Source organism: Falco punctatus (genome assembly GCF_963210335.1).
Source record: "Falco punctatus genome assembly, chromosome: 5".
Lineage (NCBI taxonomy): Eukaryota > Metazoa > Chordata > Aves > Falconiformes > Falconidae > Falco > Falco punctatus.
Genome location: NC_137584.1, coordinates 28,611,476 through 28,637,544, shown reverse-complemented (window position 1 = coordinate 28,637,544; position 26,069 = coordinate 28,611,476). Strand labels below are relative to the sequence as shown.

The window sequence follows — 26,069 nt, the reverse complement described above, 5'->3', positions numbered from 1 at the left end:
ACACTTTTTTTTTTCTTTTTTTTTTTGTATTCTCTTGAAATTCTCTGATCCGTCCTCTGGTTGTGTTTTTTCACTGGTGGTCATCACTACTACTACAGTATTCCAGCTACACTTTTAGTAATGCAGAGGAATTTGTCCTGCTCTAAATATTAATTTGTGTGCTGCCACATCATAATCTGCTTTGTCATTTTTAGACTGCTTGTAGTGTTACTGTTTCCCCCAGGTTTTGGAGCTTTTTGTAATAATACATTGCTCTGCCATCTTTCCCCCCCCCCCTTTTTTTTTTCTTCTCCCCTAAATCACTCAAGAGTTTGTTTCCTAAACCTCTACCTCTTAGTTTCCCATGTTGGTGGGTTTTTGAAAAATATTTAACTCCTATTAGTGTCCTGGCTAGACAGGATATGACATTATGAAAAAGGACATATTACTAGTCCTTGCAGGCTTCTGATGGTACATCTTCCACCTTCCATGTGTGTGTTCATTCTTTGAGTGTGCACAATGAGTGTTCCTACAATAAAACTGTTCAGATTATGTGCTTCAACTGATATGCATTGATTTTTTTTTTTTTAAAAAATATTGTATCAATTCCATTTTCTTCATACAGTCACTTTGAATTGCTGTCAAAAGTATTGTGTGGCAGGATTCTACATAAACTCATATGCTTCTTAATTGGTGTTTTGGTTTCATAATTTCTTCCCCTCCCCCATGCATTTCTTATTGATCCTTTATTTGTTTCATAAAGGTTTTTAACTCCTAAGTGCTCTCATTTTCTATTAAAGATGTTTCAGTACTGACATATTAGCAGTCAGCTTTATTTGCTCATTTAGGAGTCTGCTTTCTTTGCTGTCTTCTGGAGTGCTGTCTTAGCTTCCGCTACGTTGTCAGCTAATGCTCTTCTCATTTCCTTCCTTTTGCAACTTGTTGAGAGAATTGTCAGTTTTCCTTACAGGAGCAGTAACCGGGCCTTGTTATAGATTATATAGATTATAGCTTAACTTAGACATTAGAAAGAGCATTTAATATCAAGCTGGGCAAATTCTAGTTGTCTCTTGTTCATTGCATCTACATTTTGCACAAAAAAATGAGTCTTGAAACTGCAACGTTAGCTCTTGAACTTTAATAATAATGAATGCAGCATCATCTTCCCTCATACTGTTACTTCTAGAATTTGGCCAAATAGATGTATTGTTTTGAAAGGGGGAGGGAGTGAAAGGTATGGCAGAGTAGGATGATAGTACAGAAAAAAGGAATAGACCATAATTCCCTACATGACTTTGCCTTGTCATCCTCCCCCAACCCCAGTAAATTCCATTATTAGTACAACACCCAGACTAATTAGGCGCATTCTTGCGGCGTTATGGTTTCCAGCTCCAGGAGGTAATTTGTGCTCGTGTGCTGCCCCACCTCACATAAAAGGACCTGCCCCACAGCTCAGGAAACGCTGCACAGACACCTCAGATCCCAATCCATGCTTATTATTTGCAAGGCAGACAGACAGTTGACAATACAATCAATCTAAGACACCTTAGTAAAACAATAGCATCTTTTTAGATCAAGGATGAGACTTTCGTGTGCTGAATATGGGTGTGTATAGTAAATCCTGTGGGGCAGTTACTGTCTTAACCCCTACAATGAATTTCATAGTAGTGCATTAATCATTTCAACTTCTAAGTATTTTGAGAATGTTAAGGAAAAAGAGACTTCTTTTCTGCCGGATGGGTGATGGTAGCAGAGATGGTACTTCATGCTAAGCCACTTTTATTTTGAGGTATTTGTGTTACAACTCAGTTTGGCGGCAAACCATAGACTTCTGTACTTAATTTTGCAGGATCTTTGTTGAAATGAGTAATGTCAACAAACACTTTTCTCTAAGTCTAGTTGCAGTATTCTTGGCATGATAGCAGACTACGTGTTATACCAGGAGACAAATTATTTTATGATTCTATAAAATACAGCACTTGCTACTTTGCATCTGGCTTTCTTTTGTGCAGTACAAAGCAGTGTAGGGAGACCAGAGTAAGTATGGGTTGAAAGTTTGGGGGATTGAAAGCTTTTGACTTAGACACCACCACCCCCACAAAAAAAAACAGGCCAGTAGAAATATTAATTTAGCTAACCAGATTTTACATGAGCATACCAAATGTACTAATGTTTTAAATGTTAGCGTGGTTTTCAGAGTAATAGTAATGTCCTCAATATGTCTGAGAAATGGTGTGATGCCACCTAAAATTATCTTCTATGTCAAACCAAGAGGGTAAACTGGGAAATAAATCATCGTATATTGGAAAAGGACAAACCTGACATCCCAGTTCTACAACTGAAATCCCAGACTTCTGTAACAAGAACTAACTGCTGTCTTTTGTGTGAGTGTAGCTAGATGACATGGCTGCTGAGAGCTCCAGCAATTACAGCTTGGCCAGCTTTCAGATGAATAAAATGCCAGTGTGGGAAGGGTGAAATGTTAGTACCAGCTCTGGATTACTGCCATGGTATTTTCCACTACGCTGTGAAGACTCCAACTTGCTAGAGGAATGCGTTTGTCGTCTTCTGCCGGAATCTTCAGATCGATAAACAGACGTAAGTACATCTCTGATAATAAAGTGTAGCCTCAAACTGTGTGATCAAGTATTTTAAAACTTAAACTTAAAACTTAAATTTGCTTAAAAATATATGCAAACTCGTTTAAGGGAAGTTTGTCAGTGTAGGATCTGTGAGTTGACGGTAAGAATCCCTAAGCTGAGATTCTGTAAATGCCATTAGAAGTGGCTCGTAAGCTCTTTTATTGCAAACGATATTCTCAGTTGTCCAATCCTTTCACTTAGTTAAACCCTCATTCCTGCTGTTATGGTCATTGTAATTGTAAAATCCCTCTACTCTGGAAACAAAAGGACAGTTTTTAAAACCTGTTTGGGGAAGAAGGGTGGGGGGTTTTTAGACCTTGGGTTCAGTTTACATACGGCTGCAGATCTTGTTATTGCTGGGCAGATGCTAGGTATTTCAGATTTGTTGTAAATCTGTTGGAAACAATAAAGGCTCGTTAAGGCCCTGTAGGAGGGAGGAAAAGGAGAGGGAGAAGAGATGTTTGTTTCTGTGCTCTAAATTACTTAAATTGCACTCTCCAAGGAAAACTCCTGATGTGTTACGGCCAGGGAGCAATGAAGTTTGGTCTCGGCAGTGGCAGCAATAACACAGCTGTACATTATAACATTCTTCATGTAACTCAGTCTTCCGAAGAGATTTTGTGTGTGTATTAGAGATACTATAGCCTCTATAGTACAGGATCCATGAATCAGCCCAGTTTAGATTAGAAAATACTCAAGTTTCTACTCATGGAACAATCTGTGCCGATGTGAACTGGGAGTCTCCAACAGAATGTTTTGGGGCTATTTTGTAAAATGGCAGACACAAGGTTTTGCTGCTTTCTCATCCCTTCTGGAAAACCCAGACTGCCATAAAAAGCTGCTTTTGCTCTGTTAGCGTACTTTCCATCGGTTTCAATATATAGGTGGTTTAAATCCCATCCATACAGCTAATTTGATGGGAATAAGTGGTCTGAACAAGATCTTGCTGTCCGATTTAAAAGGTTTCAGGTAGCTGGTGAACTTTATTCATCACTTAATTCACCTTTAATGTTAGAATTAATCAGTTTAAATACAGGACCTAAAGAATATAAGTCAATTTTTGTAGATCAGGTCTTCAGCAAGATTTTATTCAAACACTATTACCATTAGTTTTAGAGGTAGTCATGCAAAATGTGGTTTATTCCGAGGCTTCAAAGCATATATATTTGTTAATATGTAGCCATGCCAAAATGCATTAAATGTTAGTGCCCAGTAAGTATTGCATCAAGTGGAAACTGTTACTCTCATGCCAGTTTGTTGCTGTTAAGCTTTGTGCTTGAGAGAGGGTTGACCTTTTTATCAGTAGGAGAAACACGGAGTACCTAAGCATCACTGGAGAAGTTTGTGTACAGTAGTACTGCAGCTAGAGACAGTTTAACCGACCCCATGTTTCTGCTGTTGCATTTTGTCCCTTCCCTCAATTTTTATCCCATCTGTGACAGTTCCAATAATGCTCAGTGGGAGACAAAATGAAAGCTTTTTCTAGGCCCACTCTAATTGCTTACCAACTGAGTTAAAAACTACTCTGTGTTTCTAATGTTCTAGTTACTCTCCTGCTCTGCTTCCCTCCAGCTGTCCTTGCCCTTCCTTCCTACCCTGCCCTTCTAAGGATCTAAAGTGAGGGCTGGGCACAGATGGTTCTCTTGCACCTTGACAATACTTGTGGGAGGGTATGGTCTCTGCACCCAGGTGCAAGGTGTGTAGGATCCTGGAGGGGACGAGGTACAGCAAGGTGATCACTAATGAAAGTGCACTGTAAGGCAAGAGGGAAAAAAAGGAAGAGAGCACATAGATCAGAGTAGTATTGAATGCAAACACTACTGTCTCTTGTTCTACCTCCGAAGTGGAAAGAACTGAAAATACCTTTCACTTGCAAAGCGATGCATGGCTGTGCAGAGGCATGAAGGTGCGTTCTGTGGTCAAGGCTGAAGAGATGTTTATAGGCTTCTGTATGCAACGCTCCATTCTACGAGCAACGAGACAATACATTTATGTGCTGTTCTGCATCGAGTGTATGGTCACCTCTGGTGGAGCTGCAGAATGTGGTTCAAACACAGCTTTGATAAATAACAAAAAATACTACTTTATAGAAATAATAATATAAATGTCCCCTGTGGAGAAGAAAGCCTTAAATGTGCTGATCTAATCAATTAGAGACTTTTGCTTCAAAGTGGGACAGCGTATACCATGGTTTATGTATTTAAAAGAAGACTGCTGGAGACCCCCCTAGATCATCACATCCCACTCAGTCCCATCACAGGCACTACACAGCATGTTTATCAAGTCTTTATCAATTTAGATTCTTTTCCTGCTTTGCCATTGGAAGCCTGCTCCAGGTCCTCACCCTGCTGATAGCTAGAAATCCAAATAAAAAGCTTACACTTAGCCAGTTCGTACCCACTTGGTTTAGTGTCAGTGCTGCCTGTTGGCTAAAATCCAGTCAGCATTCTGCTGTCAGGAGGCCTGCAGAGAGAGCAATCTTGGATTAATAGATCAGAGTGCTCCAGGAACCTTTTGCGGTATGCAGAGATGGTAGGAATTGCAGAGCTTCAATGTATCTGTAATAGTAGCTGTTTTTCAGAGGCAGGTCCTAATGCTGCACATCCTTTTGCTCAAGGTTTTGCTGATTCTAGTGGGGATTCTGTTTCTAGATGGTCTGCAACAGTTAATTTTGTATTTTGTCAATGACTGTTTGGTTGGTAAGGGACGCATTTTGTTTTGGTGTGCGTGTGCACAGGATCTATATTGCAAAGGAAAAAAAAAACAGCTGAGGAAGGAGGATCTCTAAATTCTCATTTTGGTTGCCTAACAGAATGATCTTTAACAGCATGGGCATTGACATTTGAAAGAAATAAACATTTTATTTTCTTATTGCTGCTCTTTATAAAGGTGGCTCACTTCTTACTTCACTGTTAGAAGTTGTTAGTCATTGGCAGGAAATGTTGCTTACCTGTCTTGATTGATGGGTCAACTGCAAATACTATTTTTGTCTAATTAGAACCAGAGGAGAAAGGGTGGATCATTATTGTGAAAGGCACTTTGATTTTTAAAAGACGCTCAAGCCTTCCAAATGTAAAATAGCGGGTTTTATCTGGCAGATGGAAATACGAGATCAGTATCAGCATCTTGGAACTTCCTACTTTATTCCTTGACTTTCTACATTTCACTTGTCGAGACAACTAGGCAGGCCTCATTACTAATTAATAAATCATTAGAATTAAACAAGTTGACTGTTCAATGGATTGCAATACTAGAACATTTTTTGGTTTTCTGAAATGGTATGAAATTGCTACACCCATAAAAGCACTATAATTTAGTCTGTTCTGTTAGTAATCACACCTTTCCTCATCAAGTGGAATCTCGAAGCCTGTTACTTCAAGAATATCAGTGAAAATTGTCATGTCAGAGTGGATCTAATTGTTACTTTTATTACAGTAAAGCTTCAAAACCATGCCGTGGAGACCATTACATACACAAACATCCAGAAAAGTCATGCCCCTAGGAACTCACACCTGATGTGCTAACCCTGCTTTCATGACTGATGACTTTTTGACAACCTTTGGTCACTAGCTGAATGCTTCAATGACTACCTAAAACCATGGGGTAAAGCCCTAAAGCCCATTTAAATTAACACAAGGTCAAGCATTATTTATGTACAAGAATCAAATGCTCTCATGCTCTTTAAAGGATAAGAAACATGGTAAGAGCTTGACAATGACGTCTGGTTTTATAGTACAGGCGGAACAACCCTGTCATCTGTTTGAAGCCTTGAGTCTGATTTGCTGGAGACAAGAGGAAAAGCTAGGTGGATTGATTTGCAGATTAAATAAGGCAACTGTAGAAAATAAGCGTTTAACTCCTGAGCTCAGAAGCACCTGAGAGCACTCTTCTTCCTCTGCTGGAGAAGGGGAAAAGGCATCTTTCACCAATAAAACCTTCTAGTTCCTTTGGTGGGACATAAAAAGCCAACCACATGAACTTGTACTTGAGGTTGTAGTGGTTGTGATCTTTTCAGAGAAGTTATAGAGGAGAAATTACTCATTTTGTCATGATGAGCTTGAACTGCTGGGTTTCTGCTGAAGTTCCTTAAATGCTCTTGGGTCCTCCCCAGTGAAAATGTTGCAGAGCGCAGTGCGAACAGGATTCTCTAGTGAAGGACGATGGTCTAAGAATGTCACTACAAGAACTGATGTAAGTAAGCGTGTGAAGGCGGTGAAGGATGAGAATTTGGTGGTAGAAGGAAATGCTATAGCAAAGCTGAGCAGAGTTTGGAGAATCCCTAACTTAAGACAGTGAATGCTTAAACCAAACTACATGGTGGCACCTCCTGGTAAAACAAAGCAAATGGGTCCTTTGGGAAAGGAGATCAAATTTAGGGAAATATTTGGACTGCCACTTACTAATTGAAACCATTGGACTTAGACGGTGAACGAAGTGATGTAGTCAAGGGGTAAAAGATGGGGGTTACTCTCATTCGCAGGCAGCATGGAAGTTAGTAATGCTGAAGTTGCTGAAAAGGAAGTAGTTTACCGCTTCCTTACATCTAACTTTTATCACGTTTTCTATTTGCATTTGTTCATTTCTTTCCATAATAAACCAATCCTGCTCTGTACAGTCTGAGTGCTTTCACATTAAGATGTTCTGCTGAAGGATGGGGATAATTACTTGGAGTAATTTATCAAGGCAGCCTGGAATACCTATAGTCAGCTAGCACAAGTGCTGAGTCTCCTGATGAGAGTCTGCTCAGAGCATCACAAGTACTGGCTGCTTCCTAAACTACTTACTGAACTAGTTGTTTAATTTTTTTAGCAGGAAACCTATTGTTTAATTTGTAGAATTGAGTCATAGAAACTATTTCCTGTCTGAATGGAAACAGTGTCCCCGATTATCCCAAATATTGCACACTTTTTCTATTAAAAAGTTTTTACTAAGAATCAAATTCTGAGATTTGCTTTTTTTGTCTTTGAAATGTATTTAAAACTGTGAGCTCTGAGTCTCTTATTAAGCATTTTTGTCCAAATAAAACGTCCTCAAAAGCTCTGGTAGTCATAGCCAAATGGGACTCTGAATTGCATTTCCATCTTACAAAAGGCAGTTGGAAAGATAACTGTGTGGGAAGTGATACACTGCAGGGAACAGTCATGCCCTGGCAGTGAGGATGGACCAGATGACCTAATTTCTCTTTTCCATTAGAGCTGTCTCTGATTCCCCAACTAGTCATGCAAGCACATGAGTGACAATAAAGATAAAAAAATATGGAAAACATACCTCTCAGCGTAACAAATAAATCCTGCTGTTCTTGATTCCACCACTTTGCAAGTGCTGACGGATTGAACACCATATAGTCTTATTTCATTATGTTGGTCTTTCAGATGAAACCTTTAAAACTGACTTGCCATCTGCTCTGCCTGGAATTGAGAACTGCTTTCTCAGCTGCATGAGACATCTGCTTGATGCAGCTGATGGGCGAATATAAGCAAGATCTGAGAAGAACAGCTCAAAGAAGCAGTTGTAGGGGGTAATAAACTGTGTGCCTCATTGTAGTAATATCCCATCCAACTCACCTACAAGGTTTTGGAAGCACAGCACTGCGCTGACTACTTCTACGTTATCATACCTTGTACACAAATGACATGGGCTTGCTGTGCCAACTGTCTAGTAAATCAGTCATGACCTGGCTGTCATGATCCAAAGGACTGGATTTTGGGGTGTTTTTTTCAGGTAAAATCTTCCCTGACCATTTGCCAGATCTTCCTTTCCCATCACCTGGTGCTTCTTGCTGACTGACTGCTGTCCCTCAGCCAGGTAGCTTGTGGTCTTGCAGCGTCAGATCTTATCTGGGACATGAAAAATTTTGGAATCAACATTTAGATAATTATCATTGGATAAGTCTTTGAGATGTGTTATTAACATAACCTCATGATGCAGCATTTGTACATGAAAATTTATTCCAAATTCAGTCATCCCATCTGTATCATTCTCCATTAACATTATTTGCGTCGTATCTACAAACAAAATCAAATACCAAAGACCAGAGAATCCTGAATGTAGCATTATAATGAAAATGGATTACTTAATGCAAAAGAATGCACTTAGACCTGACTTGTATCTAGGTGAAGAGAAGTGAGGGTGTATAAGATAAAGAACTTTAGAAAGCAGAACACGCTGACCAAAATACACCATTGTTTTGATGGAAACTACACAAAACCACCCTATTGTCTGAAAGTGGGTGTTTACCCTTGAGATTTGTCACAACTCTGATCTGCAAATACTAGATGGATGCTCAACTATCCAACTAAGACCCAGGAGGAATTTGCCCCTCAAATCCGTTTTGGAAGGATTGTTGTAGGTTTTATTTCCTTTTCTGTAAGGCAGAATGGAGTAGAGTGCTGCCTGATGGAACTTTATGTCATATACTTTCTACTACTGCAGAAACTTAGGATCAGGATCTCTGCAGTGCCCAGTCTCTCCTGAACTCTTCTTGTAGCTTGCCTTTTTTTTTTTTTTTTTTAATAGTTAATAGTGTTTTTTAATAGTGGCTTTCAGTCTTTTTCTGTAGGTATTTTGTGTTCCAGGATGTTTAAAAAGCCCAGATTCATGGACTAAATGTTTTGTGGAGCCTTCTGAAGTCGAAGTCTGTTACATGTTTACTTGGATGTAAAAGGTTGGACCAATCCTGTGTTCCTTTGGCACTGGTAATTAGATCTTTTCTCCTCCTATGGGTCAAAGGAAGAGGTCTCTCCACCCTGCCACCTGTGGAGCCAGAGAGAAGGACAAGGTACAGGGATGTCAATTGATTTCCATGCCCTGCATTCCTCTTCCTAAAGTATTTTCCTGTGCAGAGCAATCCCAATTTCTAAAACAGACAATGAGGAAAAATCTTCATGCTCTTAAGAAATATAAATAGATGTGGATTATAAAAATCTTATTGATTAATAAGAAAAATACTCTGATAATGAAGGAAGTTTAACACTTAGAAATTAGGAATGTCTGACTACTGAGGGCACTTTGTGGAAGAAATGACCAGAAATCCAAAATCCTACATTTAACAGCATATTTCCTGTCTGTTGCTACTTGTTTTTTCCCTTGAGTCGTGAAGTTTTTCCATGTTTTCCAAACGGAATAGAGAGATTGTTGCTGTTCAGGGAAACTGCCTCAGAGACCTACCTCATCAAGACAAAAAGGTAACTAGCAGGTACAGTTTGATTTATTTTTCTTTGGTTTTCTTCCTTGTCACTGAGGTTTCATATTCACTTGCATCCACCCACTCCCCAAACTCTTATCTGCTATTAGTAATTTGTTTACTTGTTTTCACTGAACCACAGAATGGTCAGGGTTGGAAGGCACCTCTGGAGGTAATCTAGTCCAACCCGCTGCTAAAGCAGGGTCACCCACAGCAGGTTGCACAGGATCACGTCCAGGTGGGTTTTGGATGCCTCCAGAGAAGGAGACCCCACAGCCTCTCTGGGCAGCCTGTGCCAGGGCTCTGGCACCCTCCCAGTACAGAAGTTCTTCCTCACATTCAGGTGGAACTGCCTGTGTTGCAGTTTGTGCCCGTTGCCCCTTGTCCTGTCGCTGGGCACCACTGACAAGAGCCCGGCCCCATCCTCTTGGCACTCGCCCTTCAGACATCTGCAGGCATTGGTAAGGTCCCCTCTCAGTCTTCCCTCCTCCAGGCTGAACAGGCCCAGCTCTCTCAGCCTTCCCTCACAAGGGAGATGCTCCACTCCCCTCAGCATCCTCGTTGCCCTCCGCTGGGCCCTCTCCAGTAGTTCCCTCCTGAACTGGGGAGCCCAGCACTGGACACAGCAGCCCAGATGTGGCCTCACCAGGGCAGAGCAGAGGGGCAGGATCACCTCCCTCCACCTGCTGGCCATGATCCTCCTGATGCACCCCAGGGTCCCACTGGCCTTGGCCACCAGGGCACACTGCTGGCCCATGGGCACCTCGCTGCCCACCAGAGCTCCCAGGCCCTTCCCCGCAGAGCTGCCTCCCAGCAGGCCAGCCCCAGCCTGTACTGGTGCGGGGGGTTATTCCTGCCCAGGGGCAGGACCCTCCACTTGCCTTTGCTGAACTCCATGAGGTCCCTCTCCACCCAGCTCCCCAGCCTGCCCAGGTCTCGCTGAATGGCAGCGCAGCCTGCTGGGGTCTCAGCCACTCCTCCCCGTGCTGTGTCACCAGCAAAGGTGCTGAGGGGACACTGTCCCTTCACCCAGGGCACTGATGAGTCAGTTGGACAGGGCTGGACCCAGTACTGACCCCTGGGAACACCACGAGCCACAGGCCTCCAGCAGGACTCTGCACTGTTGATCACAACCCCCTGAGCTCTGCCACTCAGCCGGTTCTCAGCCCACCCCCCTGCCCACCCATCTCACCCACACTGCCTGAGCCTACCTGTGAGGGTGTTATGGGAGACAGTGTCAGAAGCCTCGCTGAGGTCAAGGTAGACAACATCCACTGCTCTCCCCTCATCTACCCAGCCAGCCATTCCAACATAGAAAGCTATAAGGTTGGTCAGGCGTGATTTCCTATTGACAAAACTGTGTTGACTACTCCTGGTAACCTTCTTTTCCTTTGCATGCTTAGAGATGACCTCCAGGATGAGCTGTTCCATCACCTTTCCAGGGATGGAGGTGAGGCTGACCAGCCTGTAGTTTCCTGAGTACTCCTTCTTGCCCTGTTTTCTTATTTCAAAGGTCCTTGGCTTAAAAACACTAGACATTGCTTTTAAATGATGTTGCAGGATGAAATATATCAGTCTGAGCCTTATAAATTACAGCAACTCAAAGGGTGTGCTGATTTATACCAGCTGCCAATGGTGTCTGAGGACTGTTTAAATGGGAATTGCTGCAGTACCAAGCTCCAGTGGCAGGCTCCCTGCCTCCCCTCCTCCTCCTGGGCTATACCTCCTATGCTGACAACCAGTTCCTGCACTGGATACGTGCTTTGGAGCATCCCTGTGAGGCCATAGTTACGTGGTCAGTTCAGCCCGACGTAAATCCATACTGCCTCCAAAGCCTTCTGCTGTGTCACATCAGGCAGCCTGAATGCAAAACCAAATATGAAGATGGACACCTTTCATTTGTCACTTCCCCAACCATGTGCTGACGCACGCACAGCCTGGTTCTGCAACAAGAAAAATGAAGAACCAGAGGGCAGACTAGGAGGACTACCTTCCCCATTTCACAGCAAATTACATTCAGCTGATGTGGCTACTTAACCAAAGCCTGAGTACAAGGACTTTTTGAACACCCCTATTTGTCAGACTCAAGGCAGATTTATTTGTCTGCTTTGCACTGGATGCTGGGTCTGGTCTTGTAATGTTTATTGTTGGCTTAAAGTAAATGATACTGATTTGCACCTATTAGGGCTGCATGAGAAAAGTCTCTGTAGGAGTTATACTTTGCAGTATTGTAAATGTAGTGAAAGCTCCCAAGACTCAAAAGTAATTTACACAAAAATAAAAGCTGTGTCTAAAAGACAAAACTACAATCTTCACCAAGGAAAGAACCATGAAAAGAACCTTAGCAGAACCATCAATCCAAATGACACCCTAGAAGAACACAGGCATGGTAAGCAAATGTGTCTTACTACAATTTTCATGTATTCTGTATGATCCAAATTTCTTCCTACCTTCACAGCTGAGTCTAGGGGTAAAAAAAAAAACAATTTTAAGCATCAAAAGACAAACCTTGTTTTCAGTCTTCCTATGCTTTATTGTGTGGGAGGCTGTTTCTCTAGTGTTCCAGAATGAAATGTCCTGGTACGGATGCCTGTAATCAAGGAAATGGGAGAATATGGGATTAATACAACAAAAAGATGATCTGATAATTATCCACAAAAAATTAGTTCACTAAAAAAAGTTGAACTGATTAAAATAAAACAACCTAGGGCAAGATTCCTATTAATTTCAATTGCAAAGCCAAGAGAATTTGGAATCCTCACTTTAAAATTACAACCTAAAAGATGCACCACGTTCCTGGGAAGTAAAAGTGTAGGAAAATAATCAGTAGTATGCCAACTAGTTTCAGTTGTGCTGGTCTGTTTATACTGAAATATACATCTTATTTATAAATATTATACTGTATATATATTTTATATGTATTTGTGTGTGTATATATATATATATACATACATATTTATTTATGAGATGTGACCATGTCTGCTTGCAGATAACTGACTCATTTCATTTTGGAAGTTATAATCAGATGGTAACAACTTTTGGTTACTAAGGTCCTAGGCTGATACCATGCCAGTAACTACACATTGTCAGGTCTGAGTTTGCAGTCCTCTGAGCCACTCATGCCTTTGCATAACTCAGATTTCTGGACTCAAATGGGGAGAGAAAAATGTTGTTAAAGTTAAAATTTTGTACCAAATATATTACTCTTACTTTGATTATGGCATCTTAGGTGAAGATTATTTAGAAACATTTGACACAGTAATTACTGGTCATGTTGACTGAAAAAAAACAGAAATAAAAGTATAAATCCTTAAAGATAGAGATAAACTCCTATTTTCTCTATGTTCTTGTAGACTTACATAAGAATAGCTAGTTAAATACCTATTCTTTAAGTAAATTTAACTTTTCAAATAGCTCATTTGAACATTGTTTAAGTTATTACAGGAAATACTAGAGGCATGCACAGTAAAAACAACTGTAAAAATCTAATGAATGCATACAATGTAAAAAACTGCTCAGGTTTACTTACTATCATATATGTAATATCTTTGCATTAATAGGAGCAAGACAAGTAATATACATTTAGAGTTCTTACAAAAACATCTCCTCAGACTGTTTCTCTGTTGCACAAACGGCACACGCGTTTATAAAATACAGCCATTGGTTTATGTTTTTATACCTTACAAATTATAACTTTTTATAGCTTACCATCACACCTGCATTGCTCTTATCATTAGACAACACTGTCAGCCACTAACAGGGCAAACATTTTAATAAACTAGCCTAATTTCACTAATGCTTTAGAGTCATAAATTCATTAAGGCTGGAAGGGACCTCAGGAAATCACCTGGTTCAACTCTCCTCTCCAAGCAGGTCCAACTTCAAAGTTATAGGTTCCTCAGGGCCTTGTCTTTGAAACACACTTAATGCTAAACAGTCCTAATAATCTACATAACATTAAAAACATTAACATAGTTAGTTGTTGCCACTATTAAACAGATACATTAGACTTATCTTGTGTTAAAACTCAGCCACTATACTTATTTCATCTTACATAAACAGCAATTTGTCTGTTTTTCTCTCAAGATATTAATTGCTTTTATATTTATACTATCTTATTTTTATTTTAGACCCCTTATTGCAAAAAGCTGTCAAGTACAAATACATGTGTATAGTCAGTGGTGGTGGTTTTATTATCAGTGAACTGTCACTGCACTCTGAAGAGTGGGGCTCGGTGAATTATTTAGACTGCTATTATTCAGATACTAATAAAACCCAACAATCTGTGTTCTTAAGGGAAAAAGACCTGGGTTTGTATTAGCTGTGGTAAAAAAGAAAACATGTCCAACAGCAACACACTAAAATTCAACTGTTTCAATTTCATTCTAATAGCTTCTGTGTTTGTAAAAGGTCCTGAAAAGTGATGTTTTCTTTAATGTCAGTATAATTGCATCAAAAAAAGTAGCAATGCATCCTTGCTGTTTCTGGCTACAGCAATGTTTGGCAACAAAAGACATAGAAGAACTGTCTTTTGGACCAGAAGGATGGTTTGATTTGCAGAGGACAGTCTGCTGATCGTACTAATTCCTACTGAGAAATTATTCCTACAGCAAGGCCTCCGTAATTGCAGCTGGAAGATGCTGGTACGTACATCTGATCAGTCTGTAATCCTGCTGAAGACACCCAGCCAGGATGACCATTGTTGTAAGAGTCTAGGGGCCCCGTGATGCAGATGCCTGACAAGTTGTATTGAGAACAAATCCTATGTAAAAAGTAAGTGGAGGCCCACGGTGTTCCATCACAAGTGTTACCATCTGTGTCTAATTTTTCTCAATCAGCTGTCTTTCAGACAACCCAGGAACAAGTGTAGACCTTAATTCTGCATAACTGTTTACACCTTTCACTCCTTTTTGTAACCCATGTTTGTGAAGAACACAAATAAGTGCAAAAAACAACCAGCCAACAAAACAAACTATGAATGTACAGTCAGTGCAGTTTAACTACAAATACATACAAGGACAAACCATATTTGGCACCATTTAACTGGTCAAACTGGAACAGTTTTTGTGAAGCTCAAAGGGAAAAGCAAAGGCAGAGGAGAAGGAGGTATCAAGGGGACAAGTGCAAGAGCAAAATCTCTGATGGCAGTATAGAGTTCAATTTTTTTTTTTCTTGGTCACTTTGTTGACCTCCTCATCTTTCATGGCAGTCTTTATGGGCTGTTTCAGCGTTCTTCTGTACCCTGGTCCCACGCGGTCAGCTTTTCTCAGCATCCCAGAGAAAGCAGGAACAGTTACCCACTGCTGGTTTCTGTCAGCAGAGTAAGTTTGATTCAGCTGAAGCCAAGTATACAAGTACCATAAGATCAGAATCAGGCCTTCGGTGTGTGTCTTAGAGATATGAACTGTGTCCTTTGAACTGCATTCTTGATGATATTTGTCACACACTTCCTCAGCAACTTCAAAAGAGTTTGAGTCCTTTGATTACAGTGCTGTTTACCTACTATCTTAACTAACAGGCATTTTGCTCAGAACATTCACTCAAACACTCCCTTTATTATCTTTTCCCTCAAATGCAAAAATACTTTCATTTACAAACAGCCATATGAACATCCCTGGTTAAATATAAAGTAGTATTCTTTTGAGATCAAAAACACTAAAAGAGCGATAACCAATTATGGGTTTCTGTCCTAGATTTGCAGTAAACTCTGCCTGTGCCTTCTGCTTTAGGGACCTTAGAAACTTCCTGCCTACCAGTTCTTCACCATTAACAGTGTGCAGTCACATGTGAGAAACAGGAACTCTAACTATCAGTCGCACTTTTCATAAAGAAAATTGCCTCTTGTCTCTAAGATAATAACTTAAAAATGGGTCCAGCGTTGTGCTTATTTTCAGGTTATTTCCCAGTTGTTTTAAATTGCTGCTTTAGGTCAGCAGGTGTATAATAACTATGAATACTTGGCACTTACATTGCATACTTGATGTATGCCAGTATCCACACCCTACCATTGGAAAACGAATTCACACACAGAAAGATGAAAAGACTTATCTGAAGGTCTCCCCACTTCTGTAGAGGTACCTTGAGTTACTTACAGTTGAAACGGTATTTTGGCCAGTGGCTTCCTTACTGCGCCCCATGAGCCACTGGTATGGGCTCTGCAGTTCCATAGGAAAACATATTTTCACGCGGAATTCTAATAACAGGGTACAATAAGTTTTAAGACTACAACCCAGTAGTCCAAACCGTTTGGAGAATACTGACCTAGTTCAACATTTGTGATTACAGAATCACCAAAGTGCTCCCAGGTGTGTTATGATGGCACAGCTGTGTTACCAGCTGTTACCAATCCAAGTGACAGCTCAGCAAGTAAGATAGCTCAGTGGCATATTTGCTGACCCAGAGGGCAGATCTCTCAAGGTTTTTTGCTACCACTGCACAGAGTATACTTCTAACCAAACTCTCCAGGTAGGCCAGAAGGACAAAAGCTTGCACAGCTGTAGCAAGGGAACATGCCTTCTAGCAGCACTGTCCTGAGGCAGAAGTGTTCCTTGGAAGTACACTTCTCTGTCTTCCTATCGTGTGTCCTCTATCAGGTGTAGCTGGTGAGCAAATTGCAGAGTGTAATCAGGTAGGGCTGGGGAATGGGAATTGTGTGAATCACATTTTTCAGCATAAGGAACTGAAGGACCTGCAGTGGAGATAGCAATGAGGCACCATGAAAATGAGAGATTAAAGGCATGTAAGTACAAAGACATCTCAAAATAATGGTTGAAATTTCAGCTGATGGGCAGGTGACTCTTGAATTGTAGGTCTTAAGCAGTTCAAGTGTGACTCCTGCATCAAAGCTCTGTCGTGGGGATGGCCAATCTGGGTAATCTGAGCTCCAGCTGCTAGATGAAGTGAGCCAGCTGGTGCCCCTGAGCCTGACATCAGTAGACTGTCTGCACATCAAAGATACATGCAGGCCCATTTTGCAGCGGTGAACTGGTGTCCCTGATGCAGACTGATAAAGATTTCACAGAGATTTCCTTTTCTTTTTAGAAATAGGTGGTATGTGCAGATTCTGGTCACGTGAAGATTTTTGCGTGGTGTTCACAGACCCAAGGCATTTGGTGAAATTATTTTCTTTGCAAAGAAGTGACTTAAAAAAATAAATCCTCTTGGTCTTGCTCACACAGTCAACAGAACTATTTTGTCTGAGAAAGAACTGTGAGGAGCTGGATCCGGATTTCCTGCTCAGTGCAGGCACTTACACCTACTCAGAGTACGAAGTACTTGCTAGTCTGGAGCAGTAATGCTTAGTATTTACATTGCTCGGATACCAATGAGTTGACAGGGTCAAATATAACTAAGGAGAATGAAAACTCTGAACAGGTTGATAGCTTTTTGACACTGAAGGTTGTACCAGCTCAGCAAAATGCTGCCTGCATTCCTCCAGTTCTGCTGTGAATAGGTTCATTCAGCCAGTGGTGCAAGTTAGGATAAGTCTGCCCCATCTTGCTGCTGCAAAGCCACAAGGTCACTACAGGCAATCAGAATTTCTTCTTCCTTTTATCCTGATCCTTTCCCTCCATCAAAGCTTTAAGATGGTACCCAGAGGAGCATTAAAACAGACACACAACTTCTCATTGTACAGGAGGAAACTAACTGCACCACCCCATCACAGCAGACTTTTTTCAAGAGCACCTGATTCTGTGAGAGGCTCTGGGCTCCTGTTCTCACCATGGAAGCCAAGGAAGATGCATGCTCTTATTTGCTTGGCTGAGCCATGGGTCTCATTTTCAAGCAGTTCTCAGCAATGCCACCCTCACAAGCCTGGTCTACTATAGCTCTAATGAGCAATACCAAGCAAAGTCTAATGCTATGCTGCATGTATTCCATGAATTGCTCTCTACTTGTGATCTTGCCAGAAAACCTAGAAGGCATTAATCCATTCCAGCTCAGCCTTCTAGCCCACTCTTTTCCTGTTTCTTTGTAATGCAGATTGTACAGCATTCAATACATTAATTTTTCATAGCAAGTTTAAGTCTCCATTTACACTTAAATCCCGTATTGCCAACATAGCTTGTGAGAAAAAAACAAACCAGGAGTTCTACCTTGCAACTCTCACTCAGGAGAATAAATCTCACTTATGAAGCCACTGAATACTGATGTCAGAGTTTGCCTGGAAGAGTTTCATTTTATAAAGCTTCCCGTACCGTTCTAAACCTATACAGGGACTGTTCATATGTATACATACACACAAATGTGGCCAAAGCAGTCAGCATAAGGTGGATTCCTAGCAGATCTTTCAAAATCCAAATGTGTGCAAATTTAGTTAGTTAAAATTTCTACTAAGTTTTCTTTTTGCAGTTCAGTAGATGTTTAGTTGTCCAGCTGCCAGTTTTTGCTTGAGCTGCTGGAGGATACTGGCAATCAGTTCCCTCTGTATCTCATACACCAAAATAGTACAGCTGGAGAGTAGCCCACATTTCCTCACTTTCCAAAAAGCTCCACGTTAGCTGCCTTTACATTAACAATACCTCCTGGAGATATATTAGCCTGATCAAAAATATCACCCAGAGGAAGTACATTTTATCTTACTGAATACTTAGATTGTCTTTTCTTCTATGTTATTTCAAATCAGAGAAACTTTTTCTTAGGAGAGAAAAGAGAACCAATAAAAATATCTGACGTCCTCTGAAAAGCAGGAGATTGGTACCAGAGATGTTAACTTTCACCAGTATCTGTGACAGCTGTTCTGTGGGTAAGAGAAATCAGGATAGATGTTAAATCACCAGGATGTATTTTAGAACTACAACATAACAAAACCTAGCAATTTTAAATTAGGTCCAGTTCTTTTTTGTTCTTTTTTTCTTACTGTAGCCATGACTATTACCAAAGAATTGCACTGGTGAAAAGAAAATCTGGTACCAAACAAACAAAGCTAAAAAAAGGGGTATTTTGAACTTAAAAGGAAGTATGTTGCTCTGTGACCTTCATACATATTTATAAAGGTAACCCCAGTGCTGATAGTACATTAAAAATCAAGAATAAGCTATCACAATGATCAAACAGAATAGAATGTGTCCTTCCATTACATGCCACACAGTCTTTTCAGGCCAAATGCTGTGAAGTGTGCATAGTGAAACCAGGGGCTCCAGGAGCTGTTCACATCAGCATTGATGTTAAGAGAACTGCCTAAATTGCCTGAAGTGATTTAGGCCGAGATTTAAAACCCCATCCTGCTTCTATTTAAAGCAGTGTCAAAGCTCTGGTTCTCTGAACAGGGCTGGGATACCTGTGAAAGCAAGAACCACCTTGCCAGAGTGCACCCAGAGGTGTCTGTGAAGGTGAGAAAGGCAGGTGTGAAACTAACCGGCAAATCATGAAGAAGAGTGTTTATATTCATCATGCTGTCATGGAACACTAGAAAACTCTGGAAAACTTCTGATGGATCTTCAGTATGTATGTCCCATTCTAAAGCAGCAGCAAGCTTTACATATGGAAAGGCGTTTTCTGTTTCCGTTAAGGTCCCTATTAGGACAGAAGTGCAGCAGTCAGACAGCAGCAGTATCTTCATTATTTGTACATGTAATTCCACATAAACGTGTGCCACCTTTCCCCAGAACTGGAAAGGAATAGATGGAAGACTGGCAGCACCATCTCCTGGCAGATACAAGAAACAGGGACCACTTTGTACCGGAAAGTAAGGGCACGTAATTTCTTTGTGGATTTTAAAAAGACTGTAACAGGAAGTAACTTCACAGGAGTATATTCCCTCCCTAGGAAGATTAACTTATTCATGCTTAAGGGAAGAAAAATATTATGTGTTATTGTAATTATGGACAACACATACAATTATGAAGAACACATTCAGGTTGCTTCTGCCTTTAAAAAGCTCTCTCATGTTGGCCTCTCTGCTTTCCTTTATATTGATAGTAATAGCAGATTTCAAAACTAGCACAGCGAGTAAGTTAGTCCAGTTGCAGTGTATTACTGTCATCCTGGAAGACCACAGAAGACCACAGAAGTTCCCTGTAGTTAGAAAATAAGGCAGTGTGTAGATTTCAGGAGTCGTAGCCAAGTTTCTGTCTTGCTGAGTAAGTAGGGGAAATAGCGGGAAGAGCTATTAATCCTGTAAACTGCTGGATCATTAATGTGGAATGCTAATATACGTATTTGGAAAGTGACAACGGGCCAAACAGCACTAAGTAAGGGTGAGGCCTTTGAAGTAATGAAAGGCTGTACAGGGAAGAATATCTATGGAGATAAAAGAGAGGAGACTAAGTCAGATGACTTGGTGAAAGACAGCCATAAGGGAACAGTGGAGAAAATAAAACTAAAAAGGCGAGGAAGAGAGGAATTCTAGAAACTTCTACAGTTTTTCCTTGAACAGTACAGAATCGGCATGCCACAGGACTCCAGATCTCATTTATCAGAACAGGCTCAATCAGCAAGATGGAGAAAACTTAACCTCATCGATCAAGACCTCAGTATACCAGTCTTCTTGTCTGTTAACTCTTGCAGATCTGTTCTTGCTATTAGGTCCCATGTTCCATGGTATTAAACAAACACAATGCCTGCCTTGTGTTACACAAACATGGATGATGGTTTGTTGTTAGGGTTTTTTCCATGTTTTGGGGGTTATTTTACTTTGAGAAACTCCCAAGTGCCTTTAAGGAAGTTTTTTGCAGATGATCATGAAAATGGAAGAGACTTATGAACTTATTCATTCCATCCTCCTCCCAAAGGAAGAACACTCCTTATAAGACAGCACATTTCCCAGGACTTCACCCTATTAAGACTGAAAAGCCACAAGTAATAGGGGTTCCAATAATTCCCATGGGAAAATGTGCAACTTTATGCAGCCTACCAGGGTGGGGTGGGGCTTTGCTTATCTTTTTAGCTCAGAACCAAGATCAGGCCTTTTTCCTCGGGGCATCATTTACTATTCAAACATTCACAAAACAAAGGTAATCCTCCATCCTCCTCCAGGCCCTGCCACAAAATCTACCTTCCTTTCTAAGCAAATTATTAAACTGTATATTTTAGGAATCACTCTGGTTAGTGGGCTAACCTCTTTCATCAAATACTTGTTCTTAAAGGAACTCTTCTTCTGAACAGGGTTAGCTGTCCCTGCACTTCTCTAGCTTTCATTAGTAACACAGGAAAACACACTTTACTGGCTATATATATATAAAATTATTTTGTTTCATTTTTTAGTCAATGTGCTGTACTTGTGCTGTTCCTCACCAAAAGACACTACATGCAGTTTCCCACTCATTTCTAATGATACCCTAAGTATTTATCATACCCTTGTTTAGGCCCTAATCACATTAATAAAATGTCAAATTCCTTAATGGGGGAAGCTAAAAATGCATTGCTATCAGTACTGAATATTAACACACTCCCAAAGTGCTCTTGTACTGGACACAAGATTGTTTATTTGTCTGAATAATTTTTTTAAAAAAATCACACTCAGACATGCCATTAAAGTAACCTACTGATACAAAATAATTGTTGTTATTAATGTGAAATAATCAATGCTGCTAAATCAATTACACTTTCCCTAGCTACCGTTTACCTTTTTGCTATTACATTCTCTAAATACCTTAATCTAACAACTCCATTGCGATGGGCTTCGTCAAAACACAAATCAAAGACAGTCTGTAACCCTAAAAATATTTACAACCAATCAACTTTTATTGTTAAGATGTCCTTGTGAGATAAGAGGTAAATGGAAGAAACAAAAAAATTCATTGGGAAAATTCAAGTGATAACAGAAAAAGAAACCTTTTCTCTGGTTTACAAGTTACAAAATAGTGAGAGACAAGAAAGCCCACCCATCCACAAAAAAAAAAAGGATCTGTACTGGGACCTCTGCAGTTCAATATATGATCTGAACATAGAGATAAATAGTTTGCAGATAAAACAATCCTATTCCCAAATCAATCTAAAGTTGATTCTAAGAGCTGCAGAAAGATCCTGCAATATTAAATGACACCTGATAAAATGGCAAATGAAAATTGTTTATAAATGGCAAGTATAACCTTCACCAGATACTCACAATGATGAGCACTTGTTTAGTTGTTACTACTGTGGAAAGAGATCTTGGAAAGGTGGTGGAACATCAACTACTTGAAATCTCAACTCTGTACTCGGCATGTTATCCCAAAACTGGCTTCTTCCCCTGGTGTGCAAAAGCCAATCCACGCACAGTCGAGATACTTATGTCTGTGCAGAGATGGGTGCTAGGTGGTAAATCCACAAAGCTAGCACACCAGCTAATACATGGTAAAAAATTTTGTACATTCTGAGTGACTGTTATCAGTTCTTTCACACCGACGTTCAATCACCCTTGTTCTCATTGGCTCTTGCGATGCCTCATCTTCACTGGAAGGTGCAGCATTTTCTCTTTACGCATGTTGCGAAGGGCCTTTGTTAGGGGGGGCAAGGGGGGTCTTTCTCTACCCAAGGGCAGTTTTTCTACTATATTAATTAGGATAGTTCATACATAGTTCAAGTGGTTTTCTCTTTGGCCTTATCAATCATTTGGTTCTCCTTGGGCTTATCTTGGTATTTCCTGGTTTGATGGATTTATGGTGTCACCCTATTCCTTCTCCCAGGGCCATGTCTTGTTAACTATTCGCAGAGGTTGATTAATATACTTTGTTTTAAATCCCATTGACCTCTTGTTCTTCATTATAGATATCCTGTTACTCATAATCCATTAATGCCTATTTCTTTAAAGTAAATAGTTTTTGAACAACTAGTCATCAAGCAGAGGTCAAAAATTAGGAAAGTCACTAGAATTAAGACATGAGCAGAGGAAAAGGATATATTATATACTTCAGAATGGGTATACTATATCTAAAAAAACCCCAACACATTAAGAGGTAACTAGAACAAGTACAAACATAAAATCATTCCACACAAGGGAAGACTAAACAAATAAGAAAAAAAAATTGGGGAAAAAAAGGCCTCAGAGGGTTACAATAGATCTCATGAATGACATGAAAGGAAAGAGTTATAAAAGGTATAAAATTAAATAGTAAATCCTTTTCAAGAGGGTTTGAGAGGATTTCAGTAATCTTAGTGTACCAAGTACCAGAAGCTTGGTAGGTTCTGAAACCTACCAACTGAACTGGGCATAAAAACAGCACTCAGAGATGATAATAAAGCCATAGTGGAAAACCTAAGAGAACTTCCTGTGCTGTGTTCCTCTGCTGGAACACTTAATCACCGGCCTTCTCTCCCATCTGTTTCGAACTAAGATGTTGACTTAAAAAAAGATTCATAAATTAAGAGTAGACAAAATAAACAGTAACATTCTCAACAGATTTTTCTCTGTTCATCCAAGAAACTCAAGGGTGTAACACCTGAAATTCTAACTGTGGTGTATTTTTGCTTAAAATTTTCTTGGCATCTAAGGAGTGGATTGTATCAAATGTTACATTATTTTAAAAAAATATTTCTAGAGGAAAGCTGGAGAACTACTAACTATTCAAACTTAAACCTGTTCTGCAGAGACTAGTAGTAACTAGAATTTGTGCATCTGTGGACAGATATGATTTACTCTGGAAAGATCAACATGGGTTTTGTCAACATTGTTTTTCAAAAAGAAGTCTTGCCTTATAAAATTGGCATGACAGTTTCTGAATGTGTCGGCAAGCACTTGGATAAGAAGGATTGGAGAGAGGGAGTTTGCTGGGATTTCTGAAAAATTTTCAACACCTTTTTGCCAAAGGCTCTTAAGGAGACAGCAACCATGGGATAAAAGAGACCCCTGCATGGATTAAAATGTGTTTAAAAGACTAAGAGCAAATGGTCAGTTTTCACAGTGAAAGGAAGTCACTAATGCACCTTCACATGTCTGTGCTTATTCATAAATAATTTGAATAAGGAGGTGAGGAGTGGTGAGACAAAGCTTGCTGATGATATCGTGTTATTCATGGAAGGAAAGAAAAGGTGTGGCTGAGAAGAACTGCAGAAAGACCTTGCAATACTTGGGGCTCAATTATCCATACTCATGCTCTATGATGTGAGAGACATCTTAATGGTTCTGGCATAGGACATAATGGAGACCCATGCTCTTCTGGAGCCTCGGTAAGACACCCTCTGGCATCTGAAATAGCACTAGACGCCTACACATGGGCAGCTGAATTGAGCCTTCAGTGACCAGCAGCAAAACGATGATCGTGAATACACACAGATGCAAAATAATGCACGTGGGAAAAACACAGTTCTGCATTACACGTAGAATAACAGTGTCTGAACTGACCATTACACCTCAGGAGTGAGATCTTGGAAATTTAATGTTACTTTTAAGACAATGTCACCTCAGTGGGGGTCAACAGCACATCAAACATCATAAATATTTATGAACAATATTGGGAACTAGACAGGGAATGATGTTATGCCACTTTATAAAATCACTGTGTGCCCCTATCTTGGACACTGTATGCAGTTCCAGTCCCACTACCACAAACAGGAATGGTAGAAATGGTAAAGTTCATAGAATAGCAGCAAATACTTTCCATTGAAAGAAGAACTAAATTCCACTTGAATTTGTCAGTCTGCAAGAGAAACCTTGCCGGACTGAAAGGGGATTTCATGGAGGTTATAAAGTGATGAGTGACACAGAGAAAAAATTGTTTACTGTCCTTTCCAAAGCAAGAAGCAGGGGTCATCAAATGGTGTCATGAAATGCCAGGTTGAAAGCAAAGTGATTCTTCATACATAGAATTACGTTGTGGAACTCCCAGTCACAGGTTGTCATGGATGCTACAAGTTTACAAGCAGTAGAGGGTCAAGTGGATGCACATCTAGAGGAGATACACTGTGAGCTGCTAAGGAACAAGACAAGGCTTCTGATTTAGAGTCAGTAGATGTAAACTGTTGGAAATTCAAAGCAGACCCACTGGAAGCTTCACCAGCAGTTTGGCCTCTTATAATCTTCCCATCCTTGGATACAAGAAACGGGAAGACATACGTACACTCTTGGTTTAAGCACTGTGTCAGTCCTTATGTTCTTATAAAAAACTGAGTAATTTTATTCATGTTATAGCTATTTCATTATTTCAGGGTAACTAATGAGCAGTGCGGCAAAAAGCAGGATGGGTGACTCTGTCAATTTTTCTCCATTTTTGCTGACTGCATTACTTGCCATCATCTTTGCTAGAGGCATCTGCAAATAGGTTAAGAGATCAAGCCAACTCCAGAAAACTGGCACGCTACAGTGCAGCTGTAACTCAAGTATGTTTTCCCTGTGTTTTTATTGCAGTAAGGTGTGCTGTTTGGGAACAGTTGACTCACGGAGTCATTGTTTGTATCAAGTGCCACAATCCTCAGTCGTGCTAAGAGCCACACAAATCCAAGTAAAGTCGCCTAGTAAAGTCACCTGCACGAAGTGAGAAAAACCTGTCTCCTGCGAGCTGCACACGCAACTGTAAGAGACATCACTGTGCATGTGAGAAGATGCGGGAGCGCTGGAGTCCCCCCCCCGCCCCGGGCAGGCCTGCATCCCCAGCTCACCCCAAAGGGGCCTGCAGAAACACGGCGCCCCCTCCCTGCCCTCCTTCCCGGGAGGCAGACGGGAGGCCCACTCGCCCTCGGGCACAGCAGTGAGGGCGCCGCGGCGAGGATGCCCCAGTAAAGCGAGTGCCCCTGGGTGGCGGGACGGGGCAACCAGCGCCTCACGCCCTCCGGCCCCGGAGAGAGAGAGCAGCCGCGGTGACACCTCCCACGCCGCACCGAGGGCGGGCTGCCCCCACTGCGGCCCCGCCACCGCCAGGCCCCGGGCCGGGCCTCCCCTCCCTTCAGCGCCCGCCCCCGCCGCCTAAGATGGCGGCCCCGCCTGCACCCACAATGCTCCGCGGGCGGCCGCCGCGCTTCCGGGTGCGGGCCCAGGAGGGCGGCGGGCCCGGCACGGCGCGAGGGGCCGCGGGCGGGCGGAGGGCGAAGCGCCCCCGACCGGATGTGAGCGAACGTAGCGGGCGGACGGTGCGGGAGGGAGCCGCGCCCGGACCATGAGGCTCCGACTATGGCTGGTCCCTGCCCTGGTGTTGCTGTGGGGGCCGGGCGGGCTGGAGGCGCTGGGGCGCCCGCCGCGCCGGCAGCGCTACGGTAAGGGGCAGGGCGAGACCACGGCAGCCGCGGCAGGGGGTGTGAGGGAGAGACCACTGCCGCGGGGCGGGGGGAGCGCCTCTGCCGAGGGGTGGCGATGGGGTACGTGGGATGGGGAGAGACCGCAGCTGAGAGGCGGGGGGAGGACAGGGGCTCCC

The 26,069-nt window shown here is 41.5% G+C and overlaps 1 protein-coding gene and 1 long non-coding RNA gene across 2 annotated transcripts in view; one reads left to right on the top strand and one right to left on the bottom strand.

The window, feature by feature from the left end:
- Window positions 1-266: 266 nt before the first annotated feature.
- On the bottom strand, window positions 267-25,574 carry LOC308064043. Its single transcript, XR_013928170.1, has 2 exons — window positions 11,016-25,574; window positions 267-9,374 (listed from the first exon to the last, which is right to left on the bottom strand). It is a non-coding gene; the product is annotated as an uncharacterized lncRNA (long non-coding RNA).
- A 97-nt stretch (window positions 25,575-25,671) lies between these two features.
- The window catches only part of ADAM17 (ADAM metallopeptidase domain 17), a 36,428-nt gene continuing 36,030 nt past the window's right edge, over window positions 25,672-26,069 (top strand). The window contains exon 1 of the mRNA XM_080387850.1: window positions 25,672-25,911. Within this exon, the coding sequence (XP_080243976.1) occupies window positions 25,815-25,911 (97 nt within the window). The 5' untranslated portion in view covers window positions 25,672-25,814. The remainder of the gene's footprint in view (window positions 25,912-26,069) is intronic.